This window comes from Melanostigma gelatinosum (assembly GCF_949748355.1).
Source record: "Melanostigma gelatinosum genome assembly, chromosome: 8".
NCBI classification, from domain to species: Eukaryota; Metazoa; Chordata; class Actinopteri; order Perciformes; family Zoarcidae; genus Melanostigma; species Melanostigma gelatinosum.
The window spans coordinates 17,913,838-17,933,941 of record NC_136641.1 but is presented as its reverse complement, the minus strand read 5'-3'; the positions used below and the strand labels follow the sequence as shown (position 1 = coordinate 17,933,941).

Below are 20,104 nucleotides of genomic sequence, written 5' to 3'. Positions count from 1 at the left end.
TGCAGTAAACTCAGATTGCGCTTGATCCTAGTTTGCTTTGAGACAGTTTGAAACAAATTGTCATTGTGCCAATGAACTGTCTGAATTGCATTGAGAGGTATTCAATGAGAAGCAGCTACGCCACTCTGCTCTCTTTTGCTGTAGACCCAGGATGAATGAGAATAAGCCTTGACGAAGCTCCCCAGGGTGCCTAATGCTTGCAGATTCGTCTTTTCTGTCTCTTTCTCTAATTGAGAGCATCTGTTGTTTGTTGTCCACCGTGTTTATGAGTATGATGTGCGCAGGGCTGTGCGATTATGGCCAAAAATGACAATCAGAATAGCTTTTTTTTATCAATGTTGAGATCACGATTAGTTATCACGATTATTCGTTGATTTTAGGGACAAAATATTTTCATTGCACTTTTACATTTTAAATCAACAGAGCACTGCTTTCGCTTGTTTGTCGTGCTGCGTTCAAATCTTTGCATCAAAATAAGACTGAAAATAAGGTTCTTCTTCACATGAATTCAGTGCATTTTTGTTTTGCCCATCTGGTAATACGGTACGTTACTTCTCTACGCTGGACTGCAGCAACGACGCGACAGCTCCCCAAAAGTGAAGCCAAAACATCTCGATCGCCCTCTAGTGGCTTGCTGTTAGTTTAGGGAGCGCTTGAGTTGATATGCAGCAGAGTTTCTATAAGCGGAGCGTTTGAAAGGTCAATATCACAGTCGATCATGTTCATTTAATTGTAGGAAGCCAAAATTGTGATTGCGATTAATACTTGATTGATATGCAACCCTAGTATGTGTTGTGCTCCAGGTCTACATTCATGTGGGAGTTATTCTCACCTTCAGGGTTTATCCAAGGGCAAGGGCCCTGACACACACACACACACACACACACACACAGGGCCAGATATATTCCGTTTTATAGGCCTGTCTCCTTGACATCTGCCTTCTCTTTGTGCAGTATGCACAGATGCCTGCTCATAGATTTTATCATATTTTGTCTTCTCACAAGGTTATTTCAGGCCTTTGAAAGTAACTTTAGCACCAAAGTAAAAAAAAGGAACCAGATAATACAACCACACAACCAAAATAAAAAAACTCTTTATCGCTAGATAACAGTTATAGGTCTCTTTAATATCTCGCTAGTCACAAAGACAACAGGGAGATGTATGTGTGATTTTCCTTTTCTTCCTCCGTGCACTCTGTGAGCGTTCTCAGACATTGCAACCAACCACGCCAATGGTTGGCTGTCCTCCACCTCAGCGACCCCATGGTCATGACCTGGAAGTGATTATTTGTTTAGTAGGCCTTTGCTTCCTCAGGCCACATTCTCATCCCGCCTGGTGGGTTTGCTGTCACAGAGGGAGCCAAGCCAGGACGACATACTATTTAATTAGGCTTGGTAACGCACCAGTGCATTGTGGTTAACCTCACCAGACCCCTCTACCTCCACATTGATTCATTTGGCCTCTCATTCCTCCAGCGCACACTCCCATCTAACTCCAGCCAATTAAAAAAGTGAAGTTAACGACTTGGTTAATTGATTTGCTATACTGTATGCAGATTAAGACAGAAAAGGAAGAAAGACATTTTTTAACTCTGCCTCCCCATCTGTTTCTTTCTTCTTCCCTCCCCTGTATGTGTGTGTATCACTATCTCTCACTCATCCTGGTTGAATTACACGATGCTCTCATTTAACTCCATTGTTCTTTTAGTTTGTCATTGTACGGCACATACTCATTGCCATCCAGAGCGATGTACCTCATTCCCCTCAGTGTTTTTATGAGTGTTATGATCACAATATATGATTACCACTTGCCCACTTTACAAGCATTAAGGGGGGAAAATAGTACATTTACTGATATACAGCAAAAGCTTTACATTTTAACAATGCGAGCAGAGTATGTGACGGTGTTTTTTTCTTTATTTGAGGACACGGAAATGCCCAATTTAAATAACTCGCAGAGTTTGTAAAATGATCATCTATGAGGCAGGTGCTTTGGCCCATCACATATTGAGGCACAAAGCAGAAGTATGAAAAGAGCAATACAAAGAAAAGTACACTTAAACATTAAGCAGCTTTAGGTGCAGTATACCTTTGATTATTGGATCCATTTCTTGTCCGATGATGCATCGATCATTACTCCTGGCCTGTTTCAGCTGACAAGACATCACCGCAAGGTATTTCAAATGTATACAGAGAACATCAGGTTCATGTGTCAGTTTGTCAGAATCACAGGAAGGGCTTACGGACTCGCTCATGGTCAACAGTCAGGGAGAAATCCATCATATATCGAAGGCAACAATGCACCATTTGTCCACTTCCAGCAGCTGCAAGGTGTTCTGTTTGGAGCCAGAGATTTCAGCTTGTGCGGGGAAACAAAATCTTACTGTCGGAGCTCTTTCCAACTACACGCAGTGTGTAAGACGGAGATCGATGCATCACGTTTAATGTTGCAGGGGAGCTGTCAAAAGGCACACAGAGAAAAGAGGGGTATTCAACAAAAGAAGTTATTTACACAGAAATACAGCAAAACAACTCCTGACTCATGAGTCAGTGTTGCCGAGATTTTCCTTGAAGTCCCGTCCACGGGTAGTGTTAAAACTGCGAGAGCAAGGAGAGCAGGGTTTGATTGGGGCTAAGTGAGGCAACAGAGAGAACAAAGGACAGAGCAGGGGAACTGAACCAAGAAACGGTGGGAAGAACCAAGCGAAGTGCTGGGAGATGGAGCCCCCTGTGGGCTATCTAAACTTGGCTGTTTACAACTGTTGGTGCCAAAACCAACTCTGCATTCATTTAGACGATTCACATGAGCACGTACTTCAGACGCACACAAATACTCCTCCTGTTCTCTGGCTGTGAAGTCGGCATTCATTTGTGCCGCGCCCTACCCCCCTTCGTCTCTCAGTGATTACAGTTTCTTTAAGAAGCAGGCATCTCCCTGGTGAGTGGAATTTATTAATAAATTTGCTTTTGATTGTATGCACCAAAGCCCCCATCATGAGCTGATTTGTATACATACTAGCACATTAGTATATGTGCCTACCACAAGATAGGCCTTTTGAATAATGAATGTTTCTATTAAGTGCCATGGTGCCTCCCACCATGGGCCATTAATATTGAAGAGATGTAAGCCCCTGCTAACAGCAGAGGGAACGACATCAAATGAAGCTGGGAGTTGGATGGGCTTTTCAAAGGCATCTTCTCAATAGGCTTTGGCCGTGGCTTCTGTATGAGTTTACAGTGTAGTAAAGAGGCTTCCCCGCCTCCCAGTGACAGTGAATGTAAACATTTAGCTGTTGCCTTGGGATAGAACAACGGTAGGATCCCCACACGGTGTATGCGAGCTTGTTGTTGATAGGTTTGCACACCACAGGGATGGTGGGCCCGTCAGTCAGTATCATCGCACAACTGAACTCTCCTCTCTGCTGTAACCCTGAGAGAGCAGCAGGACTGTATGTGTGTGCTACCCCTCATTAAACCAGCCAATAGAAGGAAGAACATGTTGCACAGTAAAGTAAGTCTTTAGACAACATGTGCAGTAAAATGCCAACACATGTCTACGTTTTGCAAGAAGTTAAAGTGGTTTGTTCAAACACAGCGCAAGTGTTCACACGGAGGAAAGCTCAGTCATCCACATGCAGACCCGTTACCCCATCATTCTGTCTGTTTTCTCCTCTATACACACTAAAAAAACTCCTGTTCATCACGCCCCGTATCTCTTGGCTGGCTACAAGACATTTAAGACCCCATAAAGTATTTAGGGTGTAGTTTGTTAGGGAACAAGTGATCAGTGGGGTTTTTTATCAAGCCCATTAAATGCTACTCACAATTAAATGTGACATGCTCGAATTAGTCTGAGCAGAGTCCAAAAGACAAAGAGATTAGCTGCAAGCTCCTAAATTGTATCCAGGGCTATTTCATTTCAGAAGCAAAATATCCAGCTGTGGAATCTACAACTCAGAGCTTCAACGATCCTGTTGTAAATAATGTGTATACTAAACGTTGGTGTCAAAATTCTGCCCTAAATGGTATTGAAATGTCTCAAATCAATCGTTCTAAAGTCTGAAAAATGCGTCGGTTTTATTTTTTTTTCTGACATTGCAATTTAAACACACTGTCTGCTTGGTATAGCGTCGACATGGGGAAGTGCAAATTCAATGAAAATTGGTTGTTCAACCAAGATTTCATGACATGCCTGAAACCTGTACAGGGCAATGTACTGTGTATGAGGCACAGTGTATTTTGAGCAGAGAGTGTTTCAAACTCGGCACGATGGGAGTCAAGGCACTGGAATCCAGCACGCAGAGTGAGAAACATGAAACTGCCAAGCCAACCCGCCATCGCGCAAATTATTTCCCAGTTCTGTTCCGCCGCTCCCATCTCCGATATCAGCGCCAGCGCAAGCAGATACAGATCTCTGGACAACAATCGGGTGTATCTCTAAAATTGTCCCTAACACTGAGTAATTGATGTCGCTTTCTATTCTTCGATTTTGGTCATTGTAGAGTGGCATTAAAAGAATCAAAAAAAAACCTCTTAAATTGAACTTGCCTTAAACTGTAAGAAAGGTTGCTAATACAGAATGTGCAGTAAGAATGCTGAAATAGTATATTTTCACAGTAGGTGGGGGTGATTCAACATTATTCGCTATGAATTGTCTCGGAGAGTGCCATTCAGCTCGGTCAGCTGCTGCAGTTACAGGGACATGCGAGGCTTGCATAGCCCGAAGGCAGCAGTATTGCTCTCTGCATGTATTGAGTTTAGCCTTGGCTGCATCAGCACAACTTTCCCCACCATTACTTCAGCTGAATAAGTCAACACCGCACTGGCAGATACCCCCAGGCGGTTCACGTTGACGGCCATTTCGCTGCGTCGCCATTGTTTTTTCTTTTGCTCAAACTAGCAGATTGTCTTCGCAAAGGAGCAACGTTATATTGCTTCTCTTCTCAATTTCGGTCATCTCGTCCCTCTTAAGTCTTTCTGTGGTTGTTGCCAAATCCTGCAGAATGGTTGAAGGAAGTAGTGGTGGTGAAGTGGCCAATACGTTGATCCCCTGAGCTGCAGAAAAAGGATCGTGCTACAGGAAGCACAAGAGTGGGAGCGGGGAGTGCGATGTGCAAGCTGCCTGGCTGTTTGTTGGGAATTACCCTCTAGTGACAGTGTGACAATGCCAGGCGGGCAGCAGCACTGCTCTTAAAAGGATTACACAGAGAGCGTGGCATGGCAGCACTGGCTGGGAATGGGGGAGCAGGAAGGGCGGGAGGGTGTGCGATGCATGGCCAATGAGGCTTCATCTTCCGCTTCCCTCTGAAAGTCTGTATGTTAAGACAAACAAGCACGCCGGTGCTTAGAGGAGGAGGATGTGTCAGCCAGCCCAGGGGGAGACGAGGTGATGAAAGACAGAACGCAAAAGAGCCGCAAAGAAGCTGCTGTTGCAGTGAAATATAGAGACGAACTCCACCCTTCTAAAGATTATCAGCACATGACTGGAGTGAGTTCCCTCTGGTCTGCAAAGGTCATCAGAATCTGGTTTACAGGCAATCAAACCACAGTCTCCTGTAACAAGGAGGTTGCTTTATAGATTTAGTGCCTGTGTTTTGTGTAAGAAATACAGACACAGAGACAGAGAGCAGCACGTCTCTCCCAGCCTGGAGACATCAGTGGCGTGAGTCTTTTGAAGTGGTTATTTTTCTACGATCCGCTGATGAATCAAGGCTCTATCTGCCAATGGGGAGCTCAGTCAAATGGGTTTCATGCATGGATTAAAGCCTTCCCGTGCTTGGTCCACCGTGGGAAGAGCTCCATTTCAGCCTCAAAAGTAGAAGGAGGAGGTCTCCCAAGCTTTTAGCATGCCCATCTGTGATACAGCACTGCCGCCCTGTCGCCATACCTGCCTCACCTGTCATCCATCATGGCTGATAGGACTGAACAGAGTGGCATCCACGTTCCCTCTGTTGCTCATCCCATTTTCTCTGCCCCATTCTTTCTTTCTGTCCCTTTCAGTTTTCTTCACTCTCTACTTTTCCACTCCCCTCTTTCTCTTATCTCCCCTCCTCTCTCTCTCTCTCTTGTTCCCTCTCAGGCCCTTGCATTGCTTATGTAACCATCACTAAGTCTACTCGAATAGCTGCTGCCATCGCCTGACATGGATATATTTAGCCATTATGTTGTCCCCCCCCCCCCCCCCCCCCTCTATACCCTGCATGCCCAAGCAGTGCTAAAAGATTCATGTATTCAGACCCCTCAGGCGGTGCAGTGACACACTTACTTTACATCCAGAGCAATTAATGTCCACTGAATCTAGATTACAATGCCAGCGTCCCACAGCGAAGCCGCAATGCCCTGGTGGGTGTCGGGGGTTGGGAGGGGAGGGTGTACAGCACCACTCCAAGGGTCGGCCTCACGTGGCACTTTGCGGCTCAGTAAGCGGGCACAACTCTGACTGACTGTTGTTTTTCTTCCCCTTCTGCTTGCATGGGCAGTGATAGCGTATTGATTGTTTACAAAGCAGCTCCACACAGCAAAGGGGCCGTGTTCCTCCTCCTCTCTTGTTTAAAGGGCTGGATGATGGCCAGGTCGGCGCCTCAACGGGGCTCTGCAGCACAGAAGGCAGTGTGGCACCCTGTGCCAAGGTCATGCTGGGTAGCCATATTGTATTTTATGAAAAGGTGATCTGCACTAAGCATTAATATGGCACCATGTTAGATTTATCATCTGTGGCAACAGCAGTAGTTTATGAGCACCAACCTATCCAGACTGTTAAATTCAATGTTAAAGTTGTGATTTAAAATGTATTGGACTTACTAGTCTAAAGGAAGGAGTTGTTGCAGAAGTTTTAAAAGTTGTGTGTGTATGGATGCTATGTTTAGACCAGTGCCATTAGCTAGTGTTGTGATTAGAGCATGCTCCTGGCACAATGACTCACGGCATGTTGTTCTGTGGATGCCGGCGTGGGGAGTGCTCTTAATTGCTTTTACAGCCACCTGCACCGTATGAGCGTATTCACCCTTGAGCATCCGTGGAAACCTGTTCCCATTTATAATGTCAAGACAGTTCCATGACTGAAAAGAAAACACCATTTCATTCCACTTTTCACTCACCAAAAGCAAGTCTCTCCCCGACTCATTTTTTACTGTGTGTTCTGTAGGTGACCCCAGTGGCTGGACCGCCAGAGGGAGGCACACGGGTGACCATCCATGGCACGAACCTTGGTCTGGCCTTCTCGGACATGGTGGGCAACGTGGAGGTGGCTGGGGTGAGGTGCAGCCCTGTAGAGGATGGCTACATCATCGCTGAACAGTAAGCACCAGCATTATTATTGAAAAGAACTATTGTTATTAGTTATATGCTGATTGTAAATCAGATGTGTAGAAATACCTTTGCTTGCCATTTCTCCTGATAGGCAATACAGAGAATAGGAGAAACAGTCATTTTTACTCACATTAAACTGTAGTTTTAATATAGTGTACGGGGTGTAGCAGCTAACAAACTCTGATCGATGCTGCTCTACCCGACATCTCTGCCTTAATGAAGTGTGGAGCAGGTCCAGACAATCTGCCCCTGACATTGCTGTTCTCCCCCTGCAGCACACTAGCTCATCTGGTCAGCAAGCAATCCCACAACAGCTGTGTGTGTTTACCTCCCTAATTGTCCCACGCTGTGCATGCATCACGTTAGAGCCTGTCCCGCTCACCCTGAACTAATGAAACGTTGCCCATGCTTCACAACTTGCCCATCTCCCAGAGAGCGCGTAGATTGAGAAACCCAGTGCCTTATGGTCGTTCAACCTCCCCAGGAGATGCAGACCTCGCACGGGAAAGGCAAGGATATCACCCACATACTGCTCACTAAGATGCTTTACCCTAGATCGATACATTTTGGGATTTGGTTTCATTAATGAGGGAAATGCAATGCTTAAAAAAAATATATAATACTTTTATTCTCATATAAATATTGTAGTGTGTTTTTTTACGGATGACAAATGCTCAAAAAGAATCAGACTATTAAATTTCAGTCCGTGTGAAATTCTCCATTGACTTTGAGTCAGTTAGAGAATTGAGTAAAGTTTTTAGCTGCACACTGAGGCACAGCTGAAACGCATACTCATACGCACTCATGTAAACTCTCACACAAGCTATCACAGTCACGGCTCTCAGAGGAGACTTTAACCCTGATTCTTTCTTTGGCCTACTTCTGCCCTCAGAAAGAGAACAGCTCAGCACTGCACCAATGCTGCAACACACGTACTGTCAGCCTTATAGTGCTGTTACACGCATACCAATCTCTATAAACAGCTTCTGCGTTCTTATGCAGAATGTGAAGGCAACAGGACACGATTTAGGTATCTGAAGCGTTCTGGTTACCGTTTGTGTAGTGTGTGGTATTCTCCAATCACGTTTGAGCAGGCTTTGGTTAAATGCAGGTAAACGGTCCACGTGGAGAGCAAAACCGGTGGAGCCGAAATGGAACCCACCGGCAATTGTCTGACAATGAGTTCGCTTTTTATTGGTTTAAAATTAGCTTGTAAACTGGCTACTTTTGAAACGATCCGTCATCTCTCAACTCCAACTCCGGTCTACTTTATCTTAAGTTACGAATCAGAGTGTAAACACCAGAACCTGAAAAATATAACCCTTGCCCTCAGAGGCTTAGCTTTGTCAGAAGGATACATGCACAATTGCTACTGATTCACGATTTATTTTTGATAATCACATTTTCCCCTTTTGGTGGTATTTGAAAGATGTTAGAATTAATAGTGTGGATGACACACAGTATGTCTTTGTGGTTCCTAGCTCTTCAATGGGCAGTTGTACTTAAAACTCACGCTGTGCCACTTGGCTGTAGGGGACAATTTGTCAGCAGTGCACTGATCTGACACCACTTTAATCCAATTAGGGACAAGCTAGGGAATTCATTTATATGGCATATTAAAAAAAAAGAAATTGACTGTGCAAAATTAAAAAACGAACCTCTGACCCCTTTAGTCTAACTTCGAAGGAGGTGGCGTCCTCGTGATAATGTTTCAAGCTGCACTTTTATTCAGAGCCTTTTTGGGTCATATTGGCTGTATAGGTTCAATATGTGCTCGGGATGCACCGATACTGAGTGCTGCTATTTATACGAATAATGGTATCAGATACCAATTTGGCACATTGTCACTGATACTCGATCCAGCTATTTCAGTCAGTATCGGACCGATATCTCTATTATATGCGTGTCCTTATCTGACTGTTGCTGTTACTGTTGTTTGTTTTGAGTCTTTATTCAGTCACCAGGATGGACTGGACTGGATCGGACAAAAAAAAAGTGTCCCTGATGGTACCACTTCAGAAAAGTGTGTGAAATCCACTCCGGCTTTGAAGAAAAAGTCTCAACTTTTGTGTTATTCAGCAGCCAGAAAGTCAATTTTTTTCCTGAGCGCTGATACTACTCGGCAGCATTTTTTTTTATAGTGGCCAAATTGTGTCCTCATTAGAATTTGGTTTAAATTGGTGTAAAGTAACCCTCAGGTTTTACGGACAGAGCAGGTCTCTTGATGGACACAGAGGACACAATTGAATTTTCCATTTTGAAATCCTATTCCCATAAATATGCCACTTCACAAAGGACCGGTATAGTTGGCCTTGAGGTGGGGAAAGCAAGTGAGTGTCTGTATCTCTGAGGCCATGTTAGAAAAAAATATCAGTTCTGTCAGTGAGTAAATCCTCCTTTAGCCGCTGTCTTCCACATATTTCATCCAACAAAGCTCTCATTCATTCTCATCTCACTTTATAATAACCATCACTGTTCAATGGTAAATTTATAGTTCATCAAATTTAAGTTGATCATTTATTACTGTTAACAAACATTAAAATGATTATTAATAATAATTAGTATTATAAACTACATTATGAATTTCTTTATATTGTATTATAGCTGAAAAAACACGAACAATAATATTCTGATTACATGAGTAAACTATTAACAGTTTAATAATAATAATAATGCATTTTATTTGTAACGCACTTTTCATTTTTTTTAAATCTCAGAGAGCCACAAAGCCAGTACATATTAAAAACATAGTAAAAACACAGTTAAAAAATAAACGATATTGTTGCACACACTATAACATTTTATAAAACTCCATTAAGTATTTGTTAATTATTACCAAAATATTTGCAAGCCCTTAAGAAATCATTTGTAAAACATCTATAAATATTACACATATAGATGGACCAGAAAGCAATTATAAACCATTGACATAGTATTACCTATCTAGCTAAATAATGTTCATAGATGTTGTTTGTTTTTTACAAATAATGTCGTCATCATTAAAATATACTTAATAGAACGTCTTATCATGTGTGCAATAAGAAGCTGTTCCATAAATGATAGCGGTGTTGATCATTCGTGAACATTTTTAATCACCGTTCATTTTACCATTCATGGATGACAGTTATTATATAGCGTCACAATCGTGGGTTGTAATTCAGATGATCAGTGCTGCAGAAACAATATTTCTACTCTGATTCTGCCCCTGCCATGTGCCTCGTCGCCACGTATCCCATCTCTCTCCATCCTGTGATTGTGTCTTGTACTTTCCTGCTGCCTGGCACCACTGATCTATAGACGTCCTCGTTTTATGATGTCATTTGATCTAGTCACCTGCAGCGCTTTGGTCTCACCTGATCACATGGCACAATAAAGCTGTATTGATCCCGCTGCGTGATTTACAGTTAGATGTACCGCGCTGGCACAGCACCAGAGCAGTCAGGGGGGTGGGGGGGGGGGGCCTTGTTGCTGGTGGGAAATTGACTTCACCCAGGTTGGGTGTGCTGTAGTGCCAAGGGAGGAGGAGCACCGGTCTCATTTAAAGCCTGTCATCGAGGGGGTCCTGGTCGATGCCTGGATGTGTCCCGTAATGAAATGAGTGAGACATCAAAAAGAAGATTGCGTTGCGAGCGGAAGATGAATCGATATCAAGCAGAGAAGTGTTTTGATTACTTTCTCGCAACTTCTCTCAAGCGTTTAAACCTATAGGCAAGTTCTGCGCTTTAAGTTATTTTTTAAGAAAGATTGAGTTCTCTCCAGTCCAGCTGACATTTTACAAATAGCTAGTATTTTCTTTTTTTCATCTTTATTATGTGCAGTGATTTTGATGAATTATTTTGTGTCTTTTATAGGATTGTATGTGAGATGGATGCCGCTCCTGCAGAGAGTCGACCTGGTCCAGTCCAGCTGTGCGTTGGAGAGTGCAGACCAGAGCTCAGGGCTCGCTCCTCGCAACTTTACTCCTTTGTGGTATGACTGGAATCACTCTGTATATGATCAAACATCAGTCAAATCTGCTCTACTCAGTGTGAGACAAACGAAGTCTTACAAAACATGCAGTTAGTTCAATTACCTTGAAAAGTAATTGTTTATGCGCCACAGGCCAATAACGATGTGTGAGTTGTCATGCGTACCGGCAGCGTGATTAAGCTGCTCTTTGTGTATGCTTGCTTCTTATTTGGGAAATAACATTCTTCCATAAACAGCGCAACGCTTCCAGTAATGATCTCTGCAGCTCTCTGGTGGCGGATGCTCTTTGCTTTTATTGAGATAGGATCATGAAGCAAAGTTAATATTGCATCTTACACAAAATGGTTTTGCAAATCAATATATTCTTTACAACTCACTTGCTGCATAAAGTTCAGCATTGCTTCATGGATGGGGGGGAAAAAAGAACAATAATGATCTTGCGGTGCTTTAGGTAAATTCCTTAGGCAATAGCTGGTAGATGGAGTGTGATTGAATGGTTGTGCTTGGTCATAAGAGAGAGAAAGACATGAACAATCAACTTGCTGAAATGGAAAGCAACGCTCCCCTCAGCAGCTAAACGTTATCTACTCTCCATTCTCACAAGTTCGCGCACACATTTACCCGTCTGTCATTTGCTGTCTGCGCAGCCTGCAGCTAACAGATAATCGTCGTTTTGCCATTTGCGCTCACTCACACCTTCACAATTAGCACTCCCTTAACAATTAGCAGCAGCCAGTAATTACCCCTGTTGCTTTCAGTTTACCTGCTTTTGCGTGCATCCTTGGAAGTCACACTTAGCTGACAGTTTTGAATCGATGCTCTCGGCTCTGCAGCAAATGCTCTAAAAAAAAAATGTTCTCACCAATGTTACAGCTGCTACTCTGGGAAGCAGTGGAACTATCAAGAGAATAGTTCGCGGAGCCAAGAATTGGCACCACTTATTGTATTGCAGGCCACCTAAAAGCAAAAACGACACCATCACAGAAGCGTTCTTCAATTTTCCCGACAAGACACACTCCCTATGTGACTGTCTTTTCCAGCCTGCAACACTTATGCGCGTGTGCTAGTGTACATGTGTTTTTTGCGGTATGACGGCCTCTCTGCTTGGATATTTCTCCCTCTGTCTGTGTGACGGAGGGCTAGCTGCCTGCAGCTGTAAACACTGCCGTAGTTATTTTCAGACTGTTTTTAAAAAGCTTCACTCAAACACACACAGGAGGAGGATCTCTCAGGGACTCTAAGAGCTCCCGGTTTTATCCTCTTTTTCTCCCACCAGCGCTGCACTCTATACTGCCATCGGCCTGGCAATATGAATAACTGTAATTTGTGATAATACGTGAAGGTATCAAGAGGTACCGCAGAAATGCTGCCCTTTTTGCCACTAAATGTCCCATCTTTTAGTCTGCTTTGTTCTTTCATTCTGCTCCTTCCCTCTTCCTTTAATGTGCTCTCTTACCCTGCATCTCTCTGTTTTGTAGATTCCCACAGTCACAGGTCTGTCCCCTAGCAGAGGTCCAGAGTCCGGGGGCACGAAAGTAACCATAATGGGAGAAAACCTTGGCGCCGGCAGCAGTGTCAACGTTCAGTTTGGAAACCAGACATGCGAGTTCTTTGGGTGAGACTTTCCTCTTGTGTTCGTGCTTTTAGAGGCTCATAAAGGTTCATTTGCTTTTACAGCCAGCCTGCATGATCGTGCTTTTGCTTAAAACAGACTATTCATGGAGAAAGGCTTTTTTTATCGCACTTTAAGGTGAGGGGGAAATTAATTCACTAAAGTGCAAATGAAAGACACACATTTGAATTTCACAGTTTACAGTTCCATCATTACAGTGTAATATGGATATAAGGAAGTGAAACAGATCCACTCACTGTGAATGTTGAATTGTCCCTTACATTAAGTTGAAAAAATGAAAATCAACAGCGACATTTCATGGTTTGTTCGTCTTTGTTTTCTGTTTTCCTATACAGCACCTTAACACCCACAGCATTTATGCCTCATACAACAAAAAATATTCACAGCTATTATCACAATTCTTTTGACTCAGTGTCTCTTTCACTTTTTTGAGCTGCTACATACATCACTGTCAGACAACGTTAGATATATGGCTTGCTGTGAGCAAATGAAAAAAGGACGAAGAAAAACAAGAGCTCTTGTTCCCTAGATGACGGTGTGTATTACGACCGTTAAAGAAGCTGCTATATTTCACGGCTTTCTGGTAGTTCTTCCCCCTTGATATTACTCAGAAATCCAAGCTTTCTAGCACAACTTTCTCTCTCTCTCTCGCTCTCTCTCTCGCTCTCTCTCCCTCTCCCTCTCTCTCTCTCTCTCTCTCCCCCTCCCTCTCTCTCTTTCTTTCTTTATTTCTCTCCCCCTCCCTCTCTCTCTTTCTTTCTTTCTTTCTTTCTTTCTTTCTCTCTCTCTCTCTCTCTCTCTCTCTCTCTCTCTCTCTCTCTCTCTCTCTCTCTCTCTCTCTCTCTCTCTCTCTCTCTCTCTCTCTCTCCCTCTCTCCCTCTCTCTGATGACCTACTGCATTAAACTCTGTAATAATAGCTTTCATAAAACCTGGAGCTCCTATGGATCTTTCTTATTTTTTATCCAACCCCCGTCCTTCACATTCTATATTTCTATCAATGTGTTCATCTGAACACCTGTTTTTCTTTATTCTCTTGTCTCTCACGCTCACAGTTTTCTTCCATCTCACTCCACCCGTACCTCCTTCCCTCTCTTAGTTGCTCTCACACGTCCTCCTCCTACTTTCCTCTGCTGTGGGCATCTATTTTAAGCCCCGCCAGAGTAGTCTGACTGTAATGTTGTGAGGTTGAGGAGTCAAGCCAGCTTTAATGAGATATGGGGCTAATTACTGGTTTGTGTCTCTCCACTGTATTCTTGGCATGGGAAGGAGGTTGGGGGGCCGTTCTAGTACAAGCTCTCTGCTAATAAATTAGGAGAAATTCAGGGGGGGGGGGGGGGGGGGCTTGGAGAGGGAGGGGAAAGAATTCTTATATAATAAATTAATAAATTGTGCTGAATAAAGTGTTTTCTTCAGTTCTACTTTTCAAAGCATGTAGATACTTTCTGTACTCATGTATAGCTTTTCATACACAGATGTCCATTACTCTATACACACATTTTGAAATAATTCCTATTGTGCTTCACTTGTAGACGGACCATGACGGAGATAGTGTGCTACTCCGCCCCTTCCCTGTCTGGGGTCGGCCAAGTGCAGATCAGCGTGAGCGTGGACCGCGCACAAATCAGGGAGAGCCTCACCTTCGAGTACATAGAGGACCCGACCGTCCAGCGCATCGAACCAGACTGGAGCATTGCAAGGTACAGTCACGACACGTGTCTCGTAGGATTGCATCATAAAGACTTCACAGAATGTACTTGTGGGATGCCAGTTGATATCCACATCCTTGCCAACCAACCCTGAGCTTCTGTCACCCGGACTAAGTATTTCCTCCCACCACCAGTCCAGGCCAGTGGCAATAAGCAGACTCGAGTCAATATTGCACTTTCAATTACTGTTCGCTTCTCTTCCAATTAGTGTGGATCTGATCGAACTGCCACAGCTCACAGATTGGGGAGGATAGTTACTGTTGAGGCTGAGATTCTCCTTTCGAATTCAATGTTGATCCATGTGTTGAAGGACTTTGGCAGATAGACACATACACTACTAATTAAAAGGAAGAGAGGGATAAAGATGAAATAGCGGCTTAGTAGAACAATGTGCTGTCAGAGGTGTGACTCGACAGCAGATGGCTTGGGCTTAGAGACAGAGTGTAGGCGACGCTGCAGCAGAAGTGTGATGGCACAGAGGGAGAAGAGAGGGGAAATGAATGAAGGAAGGATCATCATATTGGTCATCTCTCTTTGCTTTGTAGATGGATGGATCGATAGATAGACAGACATATGGATAGATAGATAGACAGATGGATAGATACTGTATTTAGACAAAGAGAGAGCAGAGGTCAGTGTGTGAGTATAGCATATGTCATTTATAAGCCTATAGATAGCACAAGGTCCATCTATAGTAACTCCCTCTACACAGTTTTAAAGTGAACCCATAACAGCCTAATAACACAGACCCATCTGACATTCATTATTGCAACAGCGCTTGTCTGGTACCATCTTTATTCTGCATGCCACATTGGCAGGTGCAACAACACAAATGACAAACATCAGCAACAACCCAAACAGCTGTAGGGAGAGCTGCACACCCAGCAGTTTCCCCTCCTGCTTCGTTTGCGTGCTTTGTTTGTGCTGCTGTGTTGTGAAGCGCAGGACTACCACTGCATCCTTATATGCTTGAGCTGCCTTGTTTTTTCAAACACAAATGTGCACCAGTTGATTGTAGCCGGCGAAGTCAGATAAAAAGCATCTCTAATCATCCGCCACTCCAACGGCTATTATCTCCTTAAAGAAACTGAGGATGAAAGGCGGTTTGATGGGCTCATTTTTGACTGATGGCGAATATTCAGACGAAAGATATACGTCTGGGTCAGTAAGTTTAGTCTAGAATGGTCTTTGAATTACTTTGTTTCTTTCTGTTTTTATTTTTTTCTTACTTTATTTTTCTTTCCGTTTCGATGACTCCCTTTCAGTCTTTCTGTCTTTCTTTCCTCTTTCATTTTTGAGCCAGAGAAATGAGACGTCTTTTGACGAAGATGTTTATTTAAACCCTCGGAGTAAATTGGGTCCTCTTGTGTTTTTCCTCAGCGGCAACACCCCCCTGATGGTGTCGGGGACCAATTTGGACGTGATTCAGGAGCCCAGGATCCGTGTCAAATACGCCGGCAGAGAGTCTGTCAATGTAAGAACCACTACACTGTCTTAACCATAGAGCAAGTACAGAAAGTACTCATTGAATACACATACTACATGCTGGAAAATGTATGCTAACAAGGTCCTGCTCACCCAAATACTGTGATACAAGCAAGCTAAGTGATGTTTAGCTAGGATTTTAAAAAAGTACTATCTCTGCTAACAGCCCCTCCAGCTTTCTACGCTTCCCCAACTTTCACTTAAACCCAGTTGTCTCAAGCACTCCAACGATCATCTGAATAATGCAGCTGACAGTGAGAGTGGTCTGTATGCAGTATTTAATTAAGAGTTTATCCAAATTTTCTTCAGGCTAAATCACAGCTCCAGCTCAATTTTGAGATGTGGGGCTAATTTGCTACATACCTGTTTCAGACTAGTGGAGAGAAAACATCCAAAATACACATTTAGCTGTTTATTTTACTACACTTTTTACTGTTTGCATCTGTAGAATTATCCTTAATGCCCAAAAGTTAGCATTAGATAATGCCTTGTTTGCATATTTAAACATAACATTTCTGGAAACTTGTAATACAGAAAGTAGTTGTCTTGGTTTTACCCTATTTGCCTGTAGTGTCTTGCAAAATGTATGGAATGTTACCAAAAATCTCTTGAAAGACAATTTTCTCAAAATGAGTTGTTTTTTTTCAAACCTGTGACTTTAATATATTTCTTGAATGATATGCAAATTAGGACATACACCAGATAATGCCTAATTTGCATGTTTAAACATAATATTTCAGAAAACATCTGATACAAAAAATAATTGCCTTAATATAATTAATCAGCTGGGGAAGTTTCATTGCGATATCCATTAGTTGTAATTTTCACCCTATTCATCTCCCCGTCAAGGACAGCAGAGTTTGAGGAAAAGGGGTGTGGGTGGGTCATTGTTGGAGGGGTGGATGATCGGGGCCAAGGAGACTGCTAATGGGTTTCAATGGAAGATTAACTGCTTTCAGAAGTCTTTGGTCAGCATAAAGAGCTCTTGTATAATCAAAGTCTTGGCTGTGGGAAATCGTTACAAATTGCATTTGAGCCCCTGTCCTGGGGCTCCTTGTTTAATTAAGAGGATGGGATTTTCTTTCCGTGGTCTGGGGAAAGGTGGCGAGGGCAGGCGAATGGACTTAAGTTGAGTATAAAGGATAAAGCGTGAGAGGAGGGCAGAAGGGGAGGATAGGTAAAAGAAAAGAGCTCAATGCTCATAGCTACTGTTCTCCATATCGACTTTTTTTATTTGTCAATAATTCAACTTCTCTAATAAGCACATATTTTATACAAATACAACTGGGTTATGTCATATTGTAATTCAGCATCAGCAGAATTTAGATTTTCTTATTTTCTCTATTTTGCAAAGATCCGTCAGAAAACTTGACAAAAATATACACTGCAGGCAGACATGCATTCACAATCTACACTCACGCATTTACTGCAGCATGAAAAATTGGGAAACATGCAAGTTGGCACATACTTAAACCAGTCTCACACATGACACTCTTGTATATAGCCTCCGAAATCCCACGCCTCATTTGTAGAATCTCATGGGAGTTTAGTACACATGCATGCATAACCAAAAACCTCCTCAATGCCACGTCTCGTTTGTAGAGTTCCACACAGATTTGTCCCAACGTGCCTCTTCCCTCTCTGCAATTCCAACCTCCCATCCCTGACAACAGTATTCTAAAATTGGCCTTAAGTGTCTGACTTGCTTCGTGAATGTTGCTTTACTAAAAATCTAAACTGTGCCTTGGGCTTTTTCTGCTACAATAATACCTCTTATAAGGACACAGTTTCCCCAAAACACCTTTTGTGAGTTACAAAACAGCAAGTAAGAGATAGATCTACTGTTTTATGTTCAGAAAAGAGAAGACTTGATGAGAGGGAGAGACTCCCAGAGACCTGGGATTTGACTCGCGTGTGCGCTGTGCTGTCTGGTTTGTCAGTTTCTGAGGCTTTGAAAGAGAATTCTTCATCTCTGCCCTGGCTCGTCTCTTGCAACTCCCCCACCTAGGAGCTTGCAAAAGAATCCTGTGTCAATGTCTTGATTGACCCCACAGCCACAGAGAATGAATTTACCATTAAATGCTAAGGTTACAATTACCCCCACCCTCCCCGTCTACCCGTTTCCCCTTTTGTCACTGGAGGAAGGCAAACAGCAGAGCAGCCTATAGCAATAAGAGCTTCTGTCTGTCAGCCTTCAAATGATCACCTGTCTCCCACTAAATTGCCTCTCTTCTCTCCCTCCCTTGTGTTACCTGCACAGATTTACAAAGAGACCGGGAGAGGGGGGCAGACTATTTTCTTTGTGAAATGCTCTGTATCTGTCACAGGTTTCACAATTGAAACATTTATCATAATCTTGATTGAAGCTAAAAGGGTTATTTTCCAGCTCCAGAACATTTCCCTGTCCCAGAAAGATTCCATCTACCCGCATTCGCCACACTTAAGGCGCCTGGACTGAGTGTCTGCTCTGCTGCTGATCAGAGAAAGTGTTTGGGTGTGCCAGGCTCCTATCACGTCTCGGCCAATCAGCCTGATTGTCTGACTGATGCACTGAGCAGTGGAGGCGCCGATTATACTGCAGGCGATGATAATCGGCACTTAGAACATATATACGACATTCAGAGCATTCATATAGCAGCAAACAGCTATTTGCTATGGAAAGACATAGTGGAGTGATGTCTTCCTGTGCAGAGAATGAAGTCACTCTCCCTCTGTGTGTGTTGTTAATCGAGCTTCTCCCCGTTCTTTGTCGGCCCGGCCATGCCTGCATGTTAGTGCGCGTGAGCGTGCCTCACTGGCATCATGGCAGTATAACACCGTTCTAAACACGAAACACTGTTCGCTCTGTCGGCACGTTTGCCGTAGTTTTTGCTGTTAGGTGTGTTTGCGCTGGTAGCTACGAGCTAACGGCTTAATTAAGCGTCGCCATGTTGAGAGCTGTTGAGAGGCAATTTAATTTGTGTAGTGCAGCTTCTTGACTTTTAAAGAAGAGCCACTTGTTGATGCACAACGCAGTGCTTACGGAGGACATTAGTCACAACTTTATCACAAGACATCCAGCAGATGATTTCTTTCACTTTCATCCTGAGAGGAAAATGTAAGCTCCTGATTCTCTCTTTGCACTAGCTTAAATACCACATGTCTTTATGGACAGATCAGAGCCGGAGTTAGAATGAATGCCAGTATAATCAGTTGGTTGGAATAGCATGGCAGACAGGAAGATAGACAGTGTAGGAGTAACACAGTACAGGATGGAACAGCCAGTGACTAGCTATCGAACGTTCGCCTCCAGATGACCTTTGACTGTGTGACCCCCCCCCCCTCACATTTCTCCTACGCACATCTACACAGCCAGTGCATCGTATCCCTTCCTCCTCTCTCCCTCTGTCTCTCTCACTGCTACCCTGGCCAGAGACCTTTGAATGGTTGAGTGGGCTGTAGCAGCACAGTAGATCATGGTAATGTATTCAGCCAGAGGGGTTGGAGTGTTACTGCCTTAAAACACCCGGGCTCCATCCAACACTAGAGAAAGAAGACAGATGAGGCCAAGACTCAAATTATTTTCTCTATCTGTTGACCTCAATTCACTTTATCAATACTGAACAATGTGTAGCCTCGTCCTGCACATGGCCTAAAGGACTGGATGTACAATTGTATACTTGTATTATTTTTTTTTATATTGAGATAGAAAGCGCAGATACATGTTGTTTGGAGTCGGAGCAGTGACATGACTGTATATTGTAGCATTCTGCTATGAAGTAAATCCAATTGTAAAAATGAATCTTGTGATCCAGAGTATATAGAAATCCAGTAATCCTACTAAATCCTTTGCAGAGTATACAGAATGCACTAAACATTAGCATAAAAAACGACTTAAAATCCATCTATTGAAAGGCAGAAGTCATGCTAAGGTGCTGTGATGTTCTGAAATACAGTCATTTATTGCCCCATCCACCTCATTTTCTTCATCAAATCCCACAATGCCCCATATACCCATCACGAT

General features: G+C 43.3%; 1 protein-coding gene across 1 annotated transcript in view; it reads left to right on the top strand.

Annotated features, from left to right (window-relative positions):
• plxna2 (plexin A2) overlaps positions 1-20,104 on the top strand; it is a gene marked incomplete at its 5' end in the record, with an annotated part of 145,346 nt that overhangs the window by 91,534 nt on the left and 33,708 nt on the right. The window contains 5 exons of the mRNA XM_079274062.1: positions 7,144-7,295; positions 11,159-11,276; positions 12,755-12,891; positions 14,440-14,607; positions 15,997-16,090. Of these exons, the coding sequence (XP_079130188.1) occupies positions 7,144-7,295; positions 11,159-11,276; positions 12,755-12,891; positions 14,440-14,607; positions 15,997-16,090 (669 nt within the window). The remainder of the gene's footprint in view (positions 1-7,143; positions 7,296-11,158; positions 11,277-12,754; positions 12,892-14,439; positions 14,608-15,996; positions 16,091-20,104) is intronic.